At 44.4% G+C, this 17330-nt stretch overlaps 1 protein-coding gene across 3 annotated transcripts in view; it reads left to right on the forward strand.

The window, feature by feature from the left end:
* The window catches only part of ADGRD1 (adhesion G protein-coupled receptor D1), a 1058506-nt gene that overhangs the window by 192531 nt on the left and 848645 nt on the right, over positions 1 to 17330 (forward strand). For all 3 annotated transcript variants that reach the window (XM_063964650.1, XM_063964651.1, XM_063964652.1), the window contains 2 exons: positions 2695 to 2754; positions 14328 to 14448. In XM_063964650.1, the coding sequence (XP_063820720.1) occupies positions 2695 to 2754; positions 14328 to 14448 (181 nt within the window). The remainder of the gene's footprint in view (positions 1 to 2694; positions 2755 to 14327; positions 14449 to 17330) is intronic.

Here is a 17330-nt window from a genome sequence, read left to right on the forward strand (position 1 = left end):
TGAAGTTCAACAACCGCTGGAGTGCCAAAGGTTCCCCATCACTGGTATAAGTGATGAAAGGAAAAGCATATGTAAAGAGGGCCCTGGTCACAAGAGCTTAAAGGGTCTATTTACTAAGCCTCGGATGGAAAGTACCAGCCAACTCCTAACTGTCATTTTTCAAACACAGCCTGTGGCATGGCAGTTATGAGCTGATTGGCTGGGACTATCTCCGTCCACTTTATCTCCACCCAAGGCTTAGTAAATAGACCCCATTATATCTAAAGAAGAGGAGCAGACACACATGGATGATGCAGAGGGGTGAGTCAGCGTGTGAAGAACACAGAGGGGTGAGTAGGAATGAGATCTGGTAGGCTGGTATATATGTTTATAGAGCTCATTTGACACTTTGGAGAGAGTGGAAAGTGTGATAGCGAGAGAGTTTCAGTGGTGGGAAAAACACCAGTGAGATCCTGGTGGGATGGGGCAGTAGTAGGTGTCGATCCCTACGCTCAGCTAATATGTCAAATGAGCCATGATATAAAATGCGATAGGTAAAACCAAAAGGTATATAGACCATGTAACTAAGCTAGTAAATGTTGTATGTAAATATGAACGCACAGTGTTTGTGCAGAAGTATTGCTGGATGAGTTGTGTTACTGCAGGGTGTCAGCTATTTTATGTAAGGAGTGTGTGAATTAGTGCACTCTGATCCATGCAGTATGGGCTCTGATTGGATGGAGTAAATGGTTGGAGGGTGGAGATGAGAATAACTCCTAGACATCAAACTTGCAGCCATAGAGATCCATCTGTATATGGGCGATTGTGAATCCGACCCTGTATCTGCAATTGTGTTATACAACAATGATGGGCGAAGGGCTGTCCAGCCAACTTCTGTGGCCCTCAAACGGGTCACCTGCATCATTATTTTCTCTACTTGGTCTTCTTTCAGTTTATTTTTATTTAAGAGTGAGCGCAATTAAGTAGTAAAGATGCAGTAGCAGTCTCACTAGATTGCATAGCCAGCCCTAAGTCTACCTATTTGCTCTGAGTGAATAATTCATGCTTGTGCTGTGACGTTACACTGTTATCTGATGTTTCCCTGCAAGCATAATGTATGCCACCCACAGGGGTCACTTGTAAGTACTCTGAAACATGTTGCCTATAAGCAGGGCTGTACAAACGTTTTTAGGTTGAGGGGGGCCAAGCTATAATCTCAGTTTAGTGCCTCTATCTTCCAGCCAACTTAGACGGGTCACTAATTCGGTATGACTTGTAAACGGTGGTAAAAATGAGTGATTGTGCAAATGCAGAAGCTGGTGTGGAGGGCAGATATAATAAGTGGAGTAAATGGAACCAGACAGACATACAAAGGGGGAGTAAAAAGAACAGACACACAATGCAGAGATACACAAACACAATGGCAGGGAGGCAAACAGAATGACAGAAAGACAGAGCTGCACACACAAAATAAGAGACAAATACACAAAAATTGGTAAAGAAAGGAACAGACATGACATACACTAACTGGAGACATACAGTATAGAGAGAAAATGGCACAGACACAGGAAAGGGGGAGACACTGACACAAGGGAAGGGTAGAGGAATGGCTGGAGACATAGACACTGGTGACGGGGGGAGGGGGACATGCACACTGTGGCCAGAGAAGGGACTTGGAGGCAAACACACTGGTGGCTAGGGTTGATGACGACATGGTGACATACACACTGCGGCCGGAGAGGGCACACTGGTGATGGGGGGGAAAGGAGGGTTGGATACAAACACACTGGTGATGGGGGAGGGGTACTGGAGACATTCACAATCCTGACTGGAGGGGCTGGAGACAGTCACACGGGGGACATGGAGACATACACACTGGTGACTGGGAGAGGCAGACAGACCTACAGTGTGAAGTAAAGTTAGCAGGGCAGGGGGAATAGTGCGCAGACAGGAACTGAGCACAGAGGGCAGGAGGAGCACCGGTCAGCCAGATGTGATCACAGTCTTTTCAGCGTGGCTTGCTGTGGGGTTCAACTCTTTAATATAGAGAAGCCTCTTCATTCTCTACTGCCCTGCTATCCTGGGGGCAGAGCTAAAGGTCATGGGTATAGAACCTTACTGTGCTAGCGCCTGTCCCCAACTCCCCAACAACGCTAGTGGTTCACTTGAAGGTGGCAAAGTGTCAACCTGCTTCCTACAGTGATCCCCCCCTACCCCCATTCCCTGTGCCTGCCCTCCCGGCAGCCGTACTGTGGCATTGCTGAGTCCTGAGCTGGTCTCGTCCACTCATGGGTTGCAAACTTTGAAGACCCTTCCAAATTTTGTCTTAGTATTAAAAGGCTAAAGAAGCTCTAATGTGGCATAAGAAATGAGTTCTTACAATTTGCAGAGTTGTGCATTTGCTTTTGTAAAAGATTTATCTCTGAGCACAGACGATTCTGCAGAACTGCACTGAAATGTCACTACATCTAATGGTAGATTCATTGGCCTATGTTAGGGCCTAATTGAAGCAGTGTATCATTCCCATGTATATTCCCATTATAATTAATCTGTTAAGTAATATACCTATAAACTAAGTAGGCATAAAACAAGAAGTTAAATGCTGAGGATGCATGTATTTCCTGCAAGGCGTATTTTTGCTTGAGAATTTGCTGGGAAACATAAGTCTTAAATATGAATTACAAGAAAATAAATAATTGTATTATACATTTGTAGGCTTTCCTCAAAACATTGGAAGAGGTGCTTTCTTTACCCTCCTGGGATGATGTACCGTCAGTAAGTATGCTGCACAGCTGTTTACTGTACCTAGAGTTTAAGCGGTAACCTATTTTGTTATTTGTACTATTGTCAGTTATAGTAATAGTCACTTTTTTTCTATGGCTCTTTTTATTTTGTTTGTGTTTAAAAATATATATAATAAAAAAAGTTAGCACTATGTTATTTTCAGAATTTCCGAGTACTCATTTTGGATTTTTTTTAATTATTATTTATTATACAATTGCTTTACTGTTGTCATGTTTCATGTATACATTTTGCACATTTTTAATACACAATGGTGGAAATTAACAAGGTCACGATTTTATTCGAGTTTGCATTTTCATACAAAAATGCAACTCGGAAATTTACTAAACACAAATCTCAGCAGTGTTGGGGAATTTCGTATTGAGATACACTGCCGTCCACACAAATACGAATCAATAGAACTAGAACTGGAACTAGAAAAGGTTCAGAGGCGGGCGACCAAACTAATTAATGGGATGGAGACGCTGGCATACCAGGAAAGACTTGCAAGGTGTTATGAGCCACGGCTGTGGCTCATTCCTGTTTTGCAGTTTTGTTCTGTATTTCATGTTATACTTCTGTTTATGTTCCCCGTGGGTGTCATGGGGTGCTCGGAGCTCACCCTTAAGGAGGGGATACTGTTATGAACCACAGGTAGTGGTTCATTCCTATTTTATGTTTATAAAGTTGTCTTGCATGCCAGGATTTCCTGTTGCTCTGTTTTAGAATACTCTTGTCTGCTGCCGCTGGTGAGTCTGTGTAATTGCAGCTTGTTCCCTTGTGTTCAGCCTCACCTGGCTGCTAATTGCATCTGGTCAGTTTGGAATCTTGCAACAAGGCAGCTGCATGGGATTATTAATTAGGCCTCTCTGTTATATGCTGGCTGTTTGCAATTCACAGATGCTGGTGATATTCCTGGGTTTTCAGTCTGCTTGAGTTCTGAGCTTGGTTCCTGCTAGTTCCTGAGCTTCCTGTGTCAGTCCCTGTGTCGATTCCTATGTCTGATCCCGTGTCCTGCCGTGAGGCGTTCCTGTCCTGAGGTCCAGTACCTTTGCCTGTGCAAGTTTCTGGCTTCTTGGTGTCCACCGGTCTGTCGTTTGGGATTCTGCCTGTCCTCCAGTTCTGAGAGTCTGTGTCAGCAGCATTGGGAGTTCCTGTCCGTTTGCCAGTATTCGTACCGGTTCCGTGAGTAGCGGCACGGCCGCGTCCGTTGGCGTAGGCCGCTGTATTCCCTTATTATTTCTGTCACTGGTGTTTTGCAGAGGGTTCTGCTTATGCTGTCACCGCCGGTACACAAGAGTATTGTCGGTGTGTGGTCAGCATTTCCTTTGTTGTTCTTTTCCTTTGGCGGCAAGCCGCACATACTTTGGTTTTAGGTTTGTTAGTAGCCCCTGGCCTTGTTGTTTAGTCAGAGGGCCCCTTGTTATCACCCTGTCTCGGTTCACTCTTTGTCTCTCATTAAGACCTGAGGGGGCATCGAAGTTGGGCAGACGTAATCCGCCCTTCAAACGCGGCTGCCATGGGCTCAAGCAACCATAGTCTCGCAAGAGTGTACTGACAGCACGGGTGAGACAACGGAGATAGGGCACCAGGGGCTATTCCCTTTCCATTCCCCTTTCCCAGCATTCCGTCCTGGTGCTCTGGACTCGCTTCATAACATCTCCCTTGTTCTGAGCACCAGGAACCTAACATTATCACCAGCCATACCACAAAAAAGAAATAAAACTTTTTTCTTTTTTGGCCCAGTCCAGTGTCTAGTCTAGAATCCAGTCCTGTCTAGAATTCGGTGTTTAGAATCCAGTCCAGTGTTAGAATCCAGTCTTGTCTAGAATCCAGTGTTTAGAATCCAGTCCGGTGTTTAGAATCCAGTCCGGTGTTTAGAATCCAGTCCGGTGTTTAGAATCCAGTCCGGTGTTTAAAAAAAAAAAAAAAAGTCTTGTTTTGTTTAGCAAAATTTAGTCTTGCCTTGTCTTGCCTTGTCTTGTCTTGTCTAGTTTTAAATCCTCCTATGTCTACTATGCAAGCCCTGCAGGCATCTCTCGCAGCCCTGAACTCTGTATTCAGTGCTTTGAGACCAGAGCGACTAGAAGTTTTGCAGCAATCCCTAAAGCAACTGCAAAACCTACTGACTAAAATCTTGCTCATCTTGCCAGAAGTCGTTGAGAGTACATCTATCTCTAAAGAGACTCTTGTTCACAGTATGGTGACAAGAGAATCCTCTGGTTTAATTGAAGAGAAAAGATTTAAAAGTTTTCTGCGGCCCAGGCTCTCAGAAGAGGAGCGTCTGCGTCGCAGAAACTTAAACTTGTGCCTATATTGTGGGGGTTTAGGCCACTATCTGCAGACCTGTGAGTTGCGCAAGCCAAAGTGTGGTGACGAGTCTTGCCCTCTGGCCAAGTTGAGTCAGGATACAAGACCTACTCCTGTCTCTACTGTGGCAGAGGTACTTGTCACACAACCCACACTAAAAAGCTCTCTGTCCTATAATTGGGGTCCTTGGGCAAGGGAGCCCCATTATAGATTCAGGAATCAAAAAAGAATGTTTTTCTCCTCTCTTGAGGTTCCTGTGGAAGCGGAGTTGCAAGCCCCTGGAGTGGTGCCCGATGCCCAGGGTCCTGGAGTGGTGCCCGATGCCCAGGGTCCTGGAGTGGTGCCCGATGCCCAGGGTCCTGGAGTGGTGCCCATAGCCCAGGGTCCTGGAGTGGTGCCCGTAGCCCAGGGTCCTGGAGCGGTGCCCGTAGCCCAGGGTCCTGGAGCGGTGCCCGTAGCCCAGGGTCCTGGAGCGGTGCCCGATGCCCAGAGTGCTGGAGCGGTGCCCGATGCCCAGAGTGCTGGAGCGGTACCCAATGCCCAGAGTGCTGGAGCGGTACCCGATGCCCAGAGTGCTGGAGCGGTACCCGATGCCCAGAGTGCTGGAGCGGTACCCGATGCCCAGAGTGCTGGAGCGGTACCCGATGCCCAGAGTGCTGGAGCGGTACCCGATGCCCAGAGTGCTGGAGCGGTACCCGATGCCCAGAGTGCTGGAGCGGTACCCGATGCCCAGAGTGCTGGAGCGGTACCCGATGCCCTAGCTTATAGAGGGACATCAAATATTATAGTTCAGGTGTCCATACCGGAAGGGGTCTCAGAAGCTGTCACCCCAGGTAGGGACTTGAAAAGCGCAACCCAAGAAAGGGTCTCTAAAACCATAATTCTTGAAGGGAACTCGAGAAGCAAACCCCCAGAAGGGATCTTTGAAGTAATATCCCCAAGTGGGGTCTCGAGAGACGCAGCCCCAAAGAAGGGTCTAGAAGTCGCTTCCCCAGGAAAGAACTTAAGAAGCATAGCATTAGTGGAGGATCTGAACGTTATTGCTTCAGCAAAAGTCCTGGAAGTCATAGTCCCGGGAGAACTTTCGATAATTATCGACTCAGAGAGGGAGGCCGATGGCCCGATCCCAGTCAGGGAGGCCAACGGCCCGGTCCCAGTAAAAGAATCCGAGGTGCTGGCCCCAGCGGGGTTCCCGGAGGCCACTGCCCCAGCGGGGTTCCCGGAGGCCACTGCCCCAGCGGGGTTCCCGGAGGCCACTGCCCCAGCGGGGTTCCCGGAGGCCACTGCCCCGGGTGGGGTTCAGGAAGTCTCTGCCCCGGGTGGGGTTCAGGAAGTCTCTGCCCCGGGTGGGGTTCAGAAAGTCACTGCCCCGGGTGGGGTTCAGAAAGTCACTGCCCTGGGTGGGGTTCAGAAAGTCACTGCCCCGGGTGGGGTTCAGAAAGTCACTGCCCCGGGTGGGGTTCAGAAAGTCACTGCCCCGGGTGGGGTTCAGAGAGTCTCAGCCTTGAGTAAGGTCAATAGTGACCAGGTCCTAGCAAAGCACTCCAGTCAGTCAGATGAGAAGGAAACAGATCCTGACTCTGATATCTCAACATCCATAATCTTTGATGGGGACTTAGCCCAATTTTTGACACTTTACAAACACTATTACATTATTATGTTGTCTAGACCATTTCTGGGCATCACTTCAGAGAACATTGTGCTTTATCTGATTTATTCTTTTAGAGGAGAGCCTTTTGAGTGGGCGACCAGCCTAATGAAAGCTGAAGATCCCATTCTTCAGGATCCCCTAGCATTCAGTGATGCAATTATTAAAAGATATGGTTCCAAAGAAATTGGTTCAGGTTCCTCTAGGTCACCCGTCTTATATACTGAGAGTCCACCAAATACTGTAAACTCAGCACAAGAGTCTCAGCCCGTTGTTTTGACTGCAGGATGTGCTTTTCTGACTTCTTCTAATAATAGTACTTTACCAGAAAGTTCAGCTTCCAAGGGTAAGAGACCTGTCTCTGATTTGAACGCAGCCTTGCTGGGTGGTACCATCAGTTCAGACAATGTGTGGGGAATTACCTTGGTCAGACCTAAAGAGCTTTGTAAAAAGAAGAAGAAGAAGAAAAAGAAATAATTTTTGACTCTTGCCTTGATAAAAAAAAAAGTTTTTTTTTGTTTTTTCCCCTTGTCTTGTGTCCAGTGGCCACCATCAAGGGGAGGGCACTGTTACAAGTTGTTGCTACAGCTTGTTTTTGTTTTCTTGTCTGTTAGACCAGTGTGTCAGGTTTTTTTTTTTGTATCCCTTGTTCTGGATAGTCTGAATTTTGGGGTCTTTTGACCCCTCCTCAAGGGGGGGGGTAATGTTATGAGCCACGGCTGTGGGTCATTCCTGTTTTGCAGTTTTGTTCTGTATTTCATGTTATACTTCTGTTTATGTTCCCCGTGGGTGTCATGGGGTGCTCGGAGCTCACCCTTAAGGAGGGGATACTGTTATGAACCACAGGTAGTGGTTCATTCCTATTTTATGTTTATAAAGTTGTCTTGCATGCCAGGATTTCCTGTTGCTCTGTTTTAGAATACTCTTGTCTGCTGCCGCTGGTGAGTCTGTGTAATTGCAGCTTGTTCCCTTGTGTTCAGCCTCACCTGGCTGCTAATTGCATCTGGTCAGTTTGGAATCTTGCAACAAGGCAGCTGCATGGGATTATTAATTAGGCCTCTCTGTTATATGCTGGCTGTTTGCAATTCACAGATGCTGGTGATATTCCTGGGTTTTCAGTCTGCTTGAGTTCTGAGCTTGGTTCCTGCTAGTTCCTGAGCTTCCTGTGTCAGTCCCTGTGTCGATTCCTATGTCTGATCCCGTGTCCTGCCGTGAGGCGTTCCTGTCCTGAGGTCCAGTACCTTTGCCTGTGCAAGTTTCTGGCTTCTTGGTGTCCACCGGTCTGTCGTTTGGGATTCTGCCTGTCCTCCAGTTCTGAGAGTCTGTGTCAGCAGCATTGGGAGTTCCTGTCCGTTTGCCAGTATTCGTACCGGTTCCGTGAGTAGCGGCACGGCCGCGTCCGTTGGCGTAGGCCGCTGTATTCCCTTATTATTTCTGTCACTGGTGTTTTGCAGAGGGTTCTGCTTATGCTGTCACCGCCGGTACACAAGAGTATTGTCGGTGTGTGGTCAGCATTTCCTTTGTTGTTCTTTTCCTTTGGCGGCAAGCCGCACATACTTTGGTTTTAGGTTTGTTAGTAGCCCCTGGCCTTGTTGTTTAGTCAGAGGGCCCCTTGTTATCACCCTGTCTCGGTTCACTCTTTGTCTCTCATTAAGACCTGAGGGGGCATCGAAGTTGGGCAGACGTAATCCGCCCTTCAAACGCGGCTGCCATGGGCTCAAGCAACCATAGTCTCGCAAGAGTGTACTGACAGCACGGGTGAGACAACGGAGATAGGGCGCCAGGGGCTATTCCCTTTCCATTCCCCTTTCCCAGCATTCCGTCCTGGTGCTCTGGACTCGCTTCATAACATCTCCCTTGTTCTGAGCACCAGGAACCTAACACAAGGCTTGACATGTTCACACTGGAAAAGAGGAGATTAAGAGGGGACATGATCAACACTTATAAATATTTAAGGGGACAATACACAGAGCTTTTTGGGATCTGTTTTTGTTAAGGCCAGCACAGAAAACATGTGGACACCCACTTAGGTTAGAGGAGAGGAGATTCCGCATACAAAGGCGGAATGGTTTTTTCACAGTAAGGACAATACGAGTTTGGAATTCCATGCCTGAGAGTAGTAATGGCAGACTCGGTCAATACTTTTAAGAATGGGCTAGTTAAATTCCTAATGGATAATGATATACAGGGTTATGGTGAATAGATCACGTACCATAGTTATAACAAAAATGAGGAAATACAACGCAACGGCCGACTTTATCAACAGATAAAATTACGCCTGAAAATAATACAGAGTAGGAGAACACAAATAGGTTGAACTCGACGGACGGATTGTCTTTTTTCAACCTCACAAACTGTGTAACTATGTAATAGACCATTGGTCAAACACTTGTTTTTTTCACATACACCTCATATAACACGGGAAATTACTAAAAATTCATATTCTCAATGACTGCTGACAATAGCCAAACACTGCCAGAAAAGCATGAAAATCGTATAGAAATAGAATTTTCAAATAGACCTGCTTTTGGCTGGCGTGTTTGGCGAATCATGCACGGATCAGTGAAATCCGTGCATGTTTCTCTATTTACAATGTAGTAAAGAGTTAAAAATAAAACATTGCGTGGGATCCCCCCTCCTAAGCATAATCAGCCCTTTGAGCTCTTTGAGCTGGTCCTGGTTGTTAAAATACAGTGAAAAAATTGCATAGGGGTTCCCAGTATTTTAACAACCAGCCCAGGGCTCTTGGACCGGTCCTGGTTCCAAAAATACAGGGGAAAAAGGACGTAGGGGTCCCCCGTATTTTTTAAAGCAACACCGGTCTCCAATAGCCAAGGAGATAATGCCACAGCTGGGGGACAAATTTATATAGGGCCCCGCAGCCGTGGCATTACCTCCCCAGCACATGCTGGTACTTGGAGAACCACAAGTATCAGCATGCAGGTCATTAAAGTAGTTCCACAGTAAAATAAATATAAAAAAAAACACAGGACACACACACTATGAAAGTAAACTTTTATTTAAACATACATGCACACTTACACACTCGCACATACTTACCTAGTGTCCCTCGGAGCCCCTCGCCCCCCTTGTCTAGTAGAATCTACGGGGTACCTGTAAATTAAAAAATTATACTCACCTTATCCTGTGTAGATCAGCCTGTAGGCACCCCCCCACAAAAAAACGCCCCTCCCTGTGAGACCATGCCCCCAACTTTATGTAGACTCGTGCTTCCCATGATGCCACACCCTCCCTGCAAGGCCATGCCCTCCCTGTGGGGACACACCCCTTTTCAGCCACAAACGTGGGAGGACTATTTACCGCACCATGATCACCGACCCCGACATCCTCTGTGTATACTTGTACTGGAACAAGACTAATGTTGAACAATGTCTTCAATAAATTAGCCTATTGGCTTATAGGGCTCGATTCAATTCAGTGCGAATTGAATAGCGCCGGGAATTAACTCCCAGTGCTATTCAATTCAGTCTGCTCTTATGTCAGAGAAGGCCGGTTCTCATGGACTTAACAGGGTGTTCTGTAGCGAGAACCGACATTCTCTGACTAAAGTACCTGTTGCGATGCTGTTCCCGCAGCACTAAGGGCAGAAATCAGCACCACGTCAGCACCTACAGCGATGCGAGAAGAAATCCTCTCGTCAGACGTCTCATCACGCTGAATTTAATAGCACTGGGAGCCGCTATTCAATCCACCCTGAATTGTATCGAGCCCAGCAGTCGCTTTGTAAATAAAATTGGGGTTATTATGCTCCTAAATTTACTGACCTATACTCCCATCCTATTAATAAGCAGCATTCCTATAAAAGTATAAATAGTGAGTATGAGAATGATATGACATATAAGAGTAATTCACGACATGGTTTAATTTGGATTGGGACCATATGTACTTGAAATGTCCAGTAAGAGAATGTAAAGGCACTGATGTTTGCAAAGGCCTTTTAACTGGAGTTCCAGTGTCACAGACATACCTACCTACATTCGCAGCCCCTTAATAGGAGCTTTCCTGTGGGGTACACAGAGCCGGCCCTAACCAATATGATGCCCTAGGCAAGATTTTGGCTGGTGCCCCCTAGCACCACCGCTAGTTCCGCTTCTGACCCTGCACCCCTTTCCCAGCACCATTATTATTATTATTTAATTTTATTAATAAGGCGCCACAAGTGTTTCGCAGCACCGTACAAAGGACAGTACAGGGAGACAAAACTTAACATTACAATAAATAAATAACAAAAATAGAGTACAGGTAACAAAGAGCACCACAATTCTCAAAACATAATACAGCCTAGATGTAAGTAGCGAGGGAGTAATCACCGTACTACTTGGGGCTGATGGCCATAGATAGAGATGAGCCTTTACCAGCAGGAGAAAAAGCAGGTAAAGATGGTCGCTGAGTAGAAGAAGCTGTGAGTGAAATGTGTCGAGAAGAGGGCTTTGACAGCAAGAGGAAAGAGGGCCCTGCTCTGAAGAGCTAGCAATCTAGTGGGAAGGGGCGACAGACAGATGACATGAGGTGCAAGCAAGTGGGAGGTAGCCTGATGGCAGGATGTAAGCAAAGCAGAGCTGTTCACCCCTCACCCATAGCAGTCCTTATTTTGGTTTTCCTACCCCCTGTAATTTAAATAAGAACAGTATGTACATTCGGCGCACAGCCCAAAAAGGTTTGTGTTTTTGCTGCCAAGGGGCATGGCCACACAATAGTACCCCTAATTCAAATTATGCCACACAGTAGTGCAACTTTATTCACAATTTATCATGCGATAGGGTCCCTTATTCACATTACATCACACAGTAGTACCACTTTACCTTATATACATTACTCCTCACAGTAGTGCCCCTCATTCACATAACATCATACTGAATTGCTCCTTATTCACATTATACCACACCATATTGCTTTTTATTCTCATTACACCACACCATATTGCTCCTTATTCACATTACACCACACCATATTGCTCTTTATGTACATTATACCACACAGTAGTGCCCTTTCTATACGTTATGCCACACAGTAGAGCACCTTATACACATAATGCCACACATTAGTAATGCATTTATACACATAATTCCACACAGTAATGCCCCTTATATGACACACATTATTAATGTCCTTAGAAACATATTGTGCCTTACATATTATGGCAACCCTTATTAATGCCCTTATACACATAATGTCCCTTACTCATATGCCGCACAGTATTAATGCCCTTACACACATATTGACACACATAATGTCCCTTACACATATGCCACACATTATCAGTGCCCTTATACACATAATGACACACACAGTGCCCATTATACATATGTCACACATTATTAATACCCTTATACACATAATGACAAATATAGTGCCCTTTACACATTTGCTGCACATTATTAATGCATTTACACACATGAAACGCATAATGCCCCTTACACATATGCCGAACACTATTGCACAACCAACCCACTCACACACAGCACTCACACGGCCGCTAACACTGTGACCTCTGCCTCTCCTTGGATACAGATGTGTCCTCATAAATCTTGCCGCCATGCAGCAGGAGATACCTGGCGTGAGTCAACTCTGCTAATGTCGGGTGCCTATTTTTGATGAAAGTGCATCTTATTTGCATTGCTATGTGGCTAGGATGCACAAGCAGCTTCTGATGAGTAAAATGTTATGCAGCATGCCTATATACTGTGTGCGACTGTGGCTGTATCTGCATACGAAATGCTACAGAGAATATAGGCATGCCGCATATCATTTTAATCAGCAGAAGCTGCTTGTCCCCCTAGGCATACCAGATGCCCTAGGCAATTGACTAGTTTGCATATGCCTAGGGCCGGCTCTGGGGGTACCTCTCAACGAGAAGTAGGTGTGGTGACATTGCTATATTAATACAACTAGGACACAATCCGATATTGTACATATTCAGGTTCCTTGCAGTAGGATCAGGACACTGACAAATAGATGATCTAATAACAGCAATATTATACTATAGATAGTGACCGAGTGGAGGTACATTGCAATATAGTACACCATTCCATCAATAATGACAAGTGGACACGCTTTTTAACATCTTTATTCACAATCTTTTTTTTCTCTATATTCACATATGTGTTAGTCCTTGTAATTTTAACCTCTCTGTTTCACTGCAGTCCGGGATAAATTATTATCCTAATTTAAATAATGATATAATAAAGATTATATGTTATGTGATCAAATTATCTTTCCCCATGTACGTCAATAATACAGATTCTCTTTTTTCTCCAAACCTGTTAGCTGTACGTGCACTGTAGTTGACAGCATCCCCTATATTGATAGTAGATAATTTTGTGATAATAAGAGGGGCTCTATAAGTGGATGTATGTTAATGATTTCCATACACTCACAATATTAATATACATTAAAGGGGTCATTCCGAGTTGTTCGCTCGCTAGCAGATTTTAGCAGCATTGCACACGCTAGGCCGCCGCTCTCTGGGAGTGTATTTTAGCTTAGCAGAATTGCGAACAAAAGATTAGCAGAATTGCGAATAGAAAATTCTTAGCAGTTTCTGAGTAGCTCGAGACTTACTCCTACACTGCGATCAGCTCAGGCCGTTTCGTTCCTGGTTTGACGTTACAAACACGCCCTGCATACGGCCAGCCACTCCCCCGTTTCTCCAACCACTCCTGCTTTTTATCCTGGCACGCCTGCGTTTTTCCGCACACTCCCAGAAAACATTCAGTTTCCGCCCAGAAATACCCACTTCCTGTCAATCACACTCCGATCACTTCAACTATGAAAATTCTTTGTTTGGATGTGAGTAAATCTACTAAGTTTTGTGCTAAAATACTTAGCGCATGCGCACTGCGTACCATGCGCATGCGCATTTTCGCATTAATCGCTCCGTTGCGAAAATCGGCAATGAGCGAACAACTCGGAATGACCCCCTGAGTGTACAGATACCAAATCCCTTTGCGCTATATATATAACTGGTAATAAATAAATAATAAAATAATTGTGGCCAAATCCTTGCTTTAATCAAAGCAATGTTAACTTTGGTCCCAAACGTCAGTCCCAAAGACGCTAACATAACCACAACTGTGTGATGATACAGAGAGCTGTATGCACATAAAGAGAGAGATGCTACCTTATAGTTACAAAGTGCATGGACTAGCAAGTTTTCCCTGAAGTCTTGTGCATGAGGAATAAAACTGCAATCCTCAGTGCTGTTATGTATTAACATTGCTTCCAGCTTTGAGATTTCCAAATCATTTGAAAGAAATGTGCTGCAGTGTCAGTTTAGGGCTGAATCATCACAGATCTATAATTCTGTTATCGAGATGGCTGCTGTAAAAAACGTAAGCTCTTATTACAGTTTATTACTCTTTGATTGACATATTGTGGGCTACATATGAATTTTTACCATTTCACATCTAGAGTGGAATTTCTGAAATCCACTTACTGTGTTTCAATCCTGCTTAATACCAATACTGTATGTAAATAGTTCTTATGGCTTCACAGACTGATGCTCTTTACATTTAGGATCTACAACTCAGAGAATGAACATGAAGACCGTAAAAACAAAATTAAAAAAAATAAATATTTTTTTTTGTAGGCTCATCCTGATGTTGGAGGGCTCATCGATACAGTTGATAAAGTAATGGTACAAATGGCTACAAACCTCTTAGAAAACCCATCTGTGATTGTAACACTGGAAGGCAGATCAGCGGTAGCAGGTAACTAAATGTTTAAAAACAAAGTCATTTCTGGTACTATTGAAAGCTAACAACCTTGAAACATCTCTGTATAAGTGGGATATGCTGTATACTGTACCTCTACTAATTTGGCCCTCAAGGCAAGTTGATATCCCAGTAATAAAGATTATATCCTATATTTTTTGAACATGTGATGTGTTTTATTTTATTTTATTGACAATGTTACATAAAAAAATGGAATAATGTTACAATAAAATTAAATAAATAAATAACTAAGTCCTGACCTTGTAGCAGGCCACACCTTAGTTTAATATATTTACGAAAGGGCATTTTTTTTTCTCCCCCATAAATCATAAATGCAAATAACACCATGGCTATCGCTAACTAACATATATTGCAAAGACTCCAGAAGGTATAATGCCTTTGTTCCTTTTGTGGTCAGGGCTGGCTGTCCTACAGCAGTTTTTATTCTTAAATTGTAATAATTTAATGAGTTTACATTTATAGTGTCCCGAGCTATGCTGTAGATACTGAAGATACACTTTCGCTTTCAGCAGTAGCTGAAATACCAATAAGCTGTTATCCATGCTTTCTAATGCAGGTTAACAGATACATCATGCTCCATCAACTTAAGTAACTGTTGAAGTGAGAAACCAAATCATGTCACCATGTCACATGGAGATAGAACAAAAATGCTTTCCACAGACCAGTGCTTTCCCTTGGTTACTAGTACTAAGCTTTAGTTATAATGTGCCAACATATTACGCATTTCTGTACTGAAAAAAATATTGTGGGAAACTCAACAGTAAAATATGTGCTGCTAACACCCTGCAGGTTTTATTTACACAGGCTATTTGTTTAATTAGTTTCTTGATATGCGCAGTATTTAGATCACGGCTACACTATGGATTTTGTCTGGAAATGTGTAAATGTAATTGCAAGACACAAATTTCATGGTGTCTAACAATTGGATTCTATTTCACCTGCTACAAATACAATTTATAGGCTGTCACATTACTTTCACCACTGATTGTCTGCTAACTGTATCATGTTTGTGTAATGGACATTAGTTGATATAAATACTGGTCAATCTACATTAATGTATGTGTGCTTTTTAGCATAATTACTTCTTCTGTGCTTTAGTGCAGGACTGGGCTGTTTTGGAGACCTTTAAATCTAAGGGCTAAATTTACTAAGCCGCGGTTTTGTTGTCATTTAGAAACTGTCAGAAACCACCATCAATTGATGGGGGTTTCTATGTCTAATTGATAGCATTTACTAAGCAGCAGTTTTGGTGTCTAAACTGAATCTGCCGTCGTCCCTTGACAGTTTCTTAAACCTCATATTGTCTGAGGATTGTCCGTAACATAAACTATAACATCTTAACACTTAATTATAATAAATAAAGACACGGAGACTTGAATTTGGCAGAAATTGTTAGCTATTTATTTAAGTGAACCATTAACTGTGAATAATTAAACTAAAGTATGGTGGCCAGAAAGAACGGCTAAACAACCCTATCCCATAGATAACTATCTTATAAAAAAGAACTGACGTAAACCTTTCAACAAACAAATAGGTATCCGCTCAACCTCCATCCTGACTACCCACCCGTGAAGGTGATGAGGCTGCCACCCATGAAGGCGGTCCAGCAGATGTAAAACCAGTCAGCGAAGGAGAGCGCACCTAAAAATCAACAACCAAACGACCTCCAATCCACTCTTTAATCCAACAAATGTTAACTTGCCGTTCTTTCCCGCCAACAGCGAAGTTCTGTTCCACAGAAACTACGCACCACCACCATACTCCTAACCTACCGAACCAACCACCGAAAACAGATCCTCCAAAAACATAGATAGTCCCTGTCCTGTCAAGTGCACACCATCCGGTCTAAACAAGTAGAAGTGCCGAAACTTGATCCGCTGATGCCAAACCACAGCACCGCCATGGGCCACCACAAACTTAGCCACCGCGGCATTCACCTTCCGGCGAGCCACATCGATCGCCCGACAATCCACCACTCCACGCCAACACAACCGCGGCACCATACAAGACCAGATAAGCCTACAGCCTGGCCAAGCGCCCGAAATCACTTGCAGATCCTGAATAATGGCCAATCGAAGATTCACTGCCTTCCTCCTACCTAGGTCGTTCCCTCCTAAGTGAATCACCAACAGTTTGAGGATGCCAAACCGCCGAACCTGCTCCATAAGCTTCGCTTTCAGGTCATGCCAAAGCATACCACGCACACCTATCCACCGCACATCATCCGAACCCACAAAGCAAGGAGCCCCTTCCGTAGCCAAAAATTTGGCTGCCCAATAAACATAGGAATGGCCAATCACCCACACATCACACACATCCACCCGCCAACCTAAAAGGGGAAAAAACAGATAAACAAATGTGAATATGGGAGATAAAACCAAACCCAGCCCAGAACAGGAACCAACTATCAGAACGAGGATCTGCCAAAAAGAAAAATTTGAATAGAGGACTATAACTTTCCTCTTGAACAAGCTTCAGGCCAATCGAAGCAACAGAAAGACACAAAAGGAAAAAACAAAATAACAAAAAGGGGGTGGGGGAAGGTTAGAGCTGGGAGGGGGGGTGTTGGGGGGAACACAGAATAACTCGGCTGGAGGTGAAACATAAAAACCTGCTGAGGAACTTGTAATTAGATGCCAATTAGCCGAATTGAATAAATTAAGCCAAATCAGTTCGTCAGTTCAGGCAAAAAATCGCGAAGCACTCCAGACCCCCACTGCCAGCAGTGGCGAGTAGCTAGCCATCCGAGTAGGGAGGACAGGGGAGACAAACAATACAGTACGAACACACTGAACTGAAACACACAACGCAGTAACACAAACAGCATGTTAGTAGAACAAACTCGCTTACGCAACAAC

The sequence above is a fragment of the Pseudophryne corroboree genome, chromosome 1 (genome assembly GCF_028390025.1).
Source record: "Pseudophryne corroboree isolate aPseCor3 chromosome 1, aPseCor3.hap2, whole genome shotgun sequence".
Lineage (NCBI taxonomy): Eukaryota > Metazoa > Chordata > Amphibia > Anura > Myobatrachidae > Pseudophryne > Pseudophryne corroboree.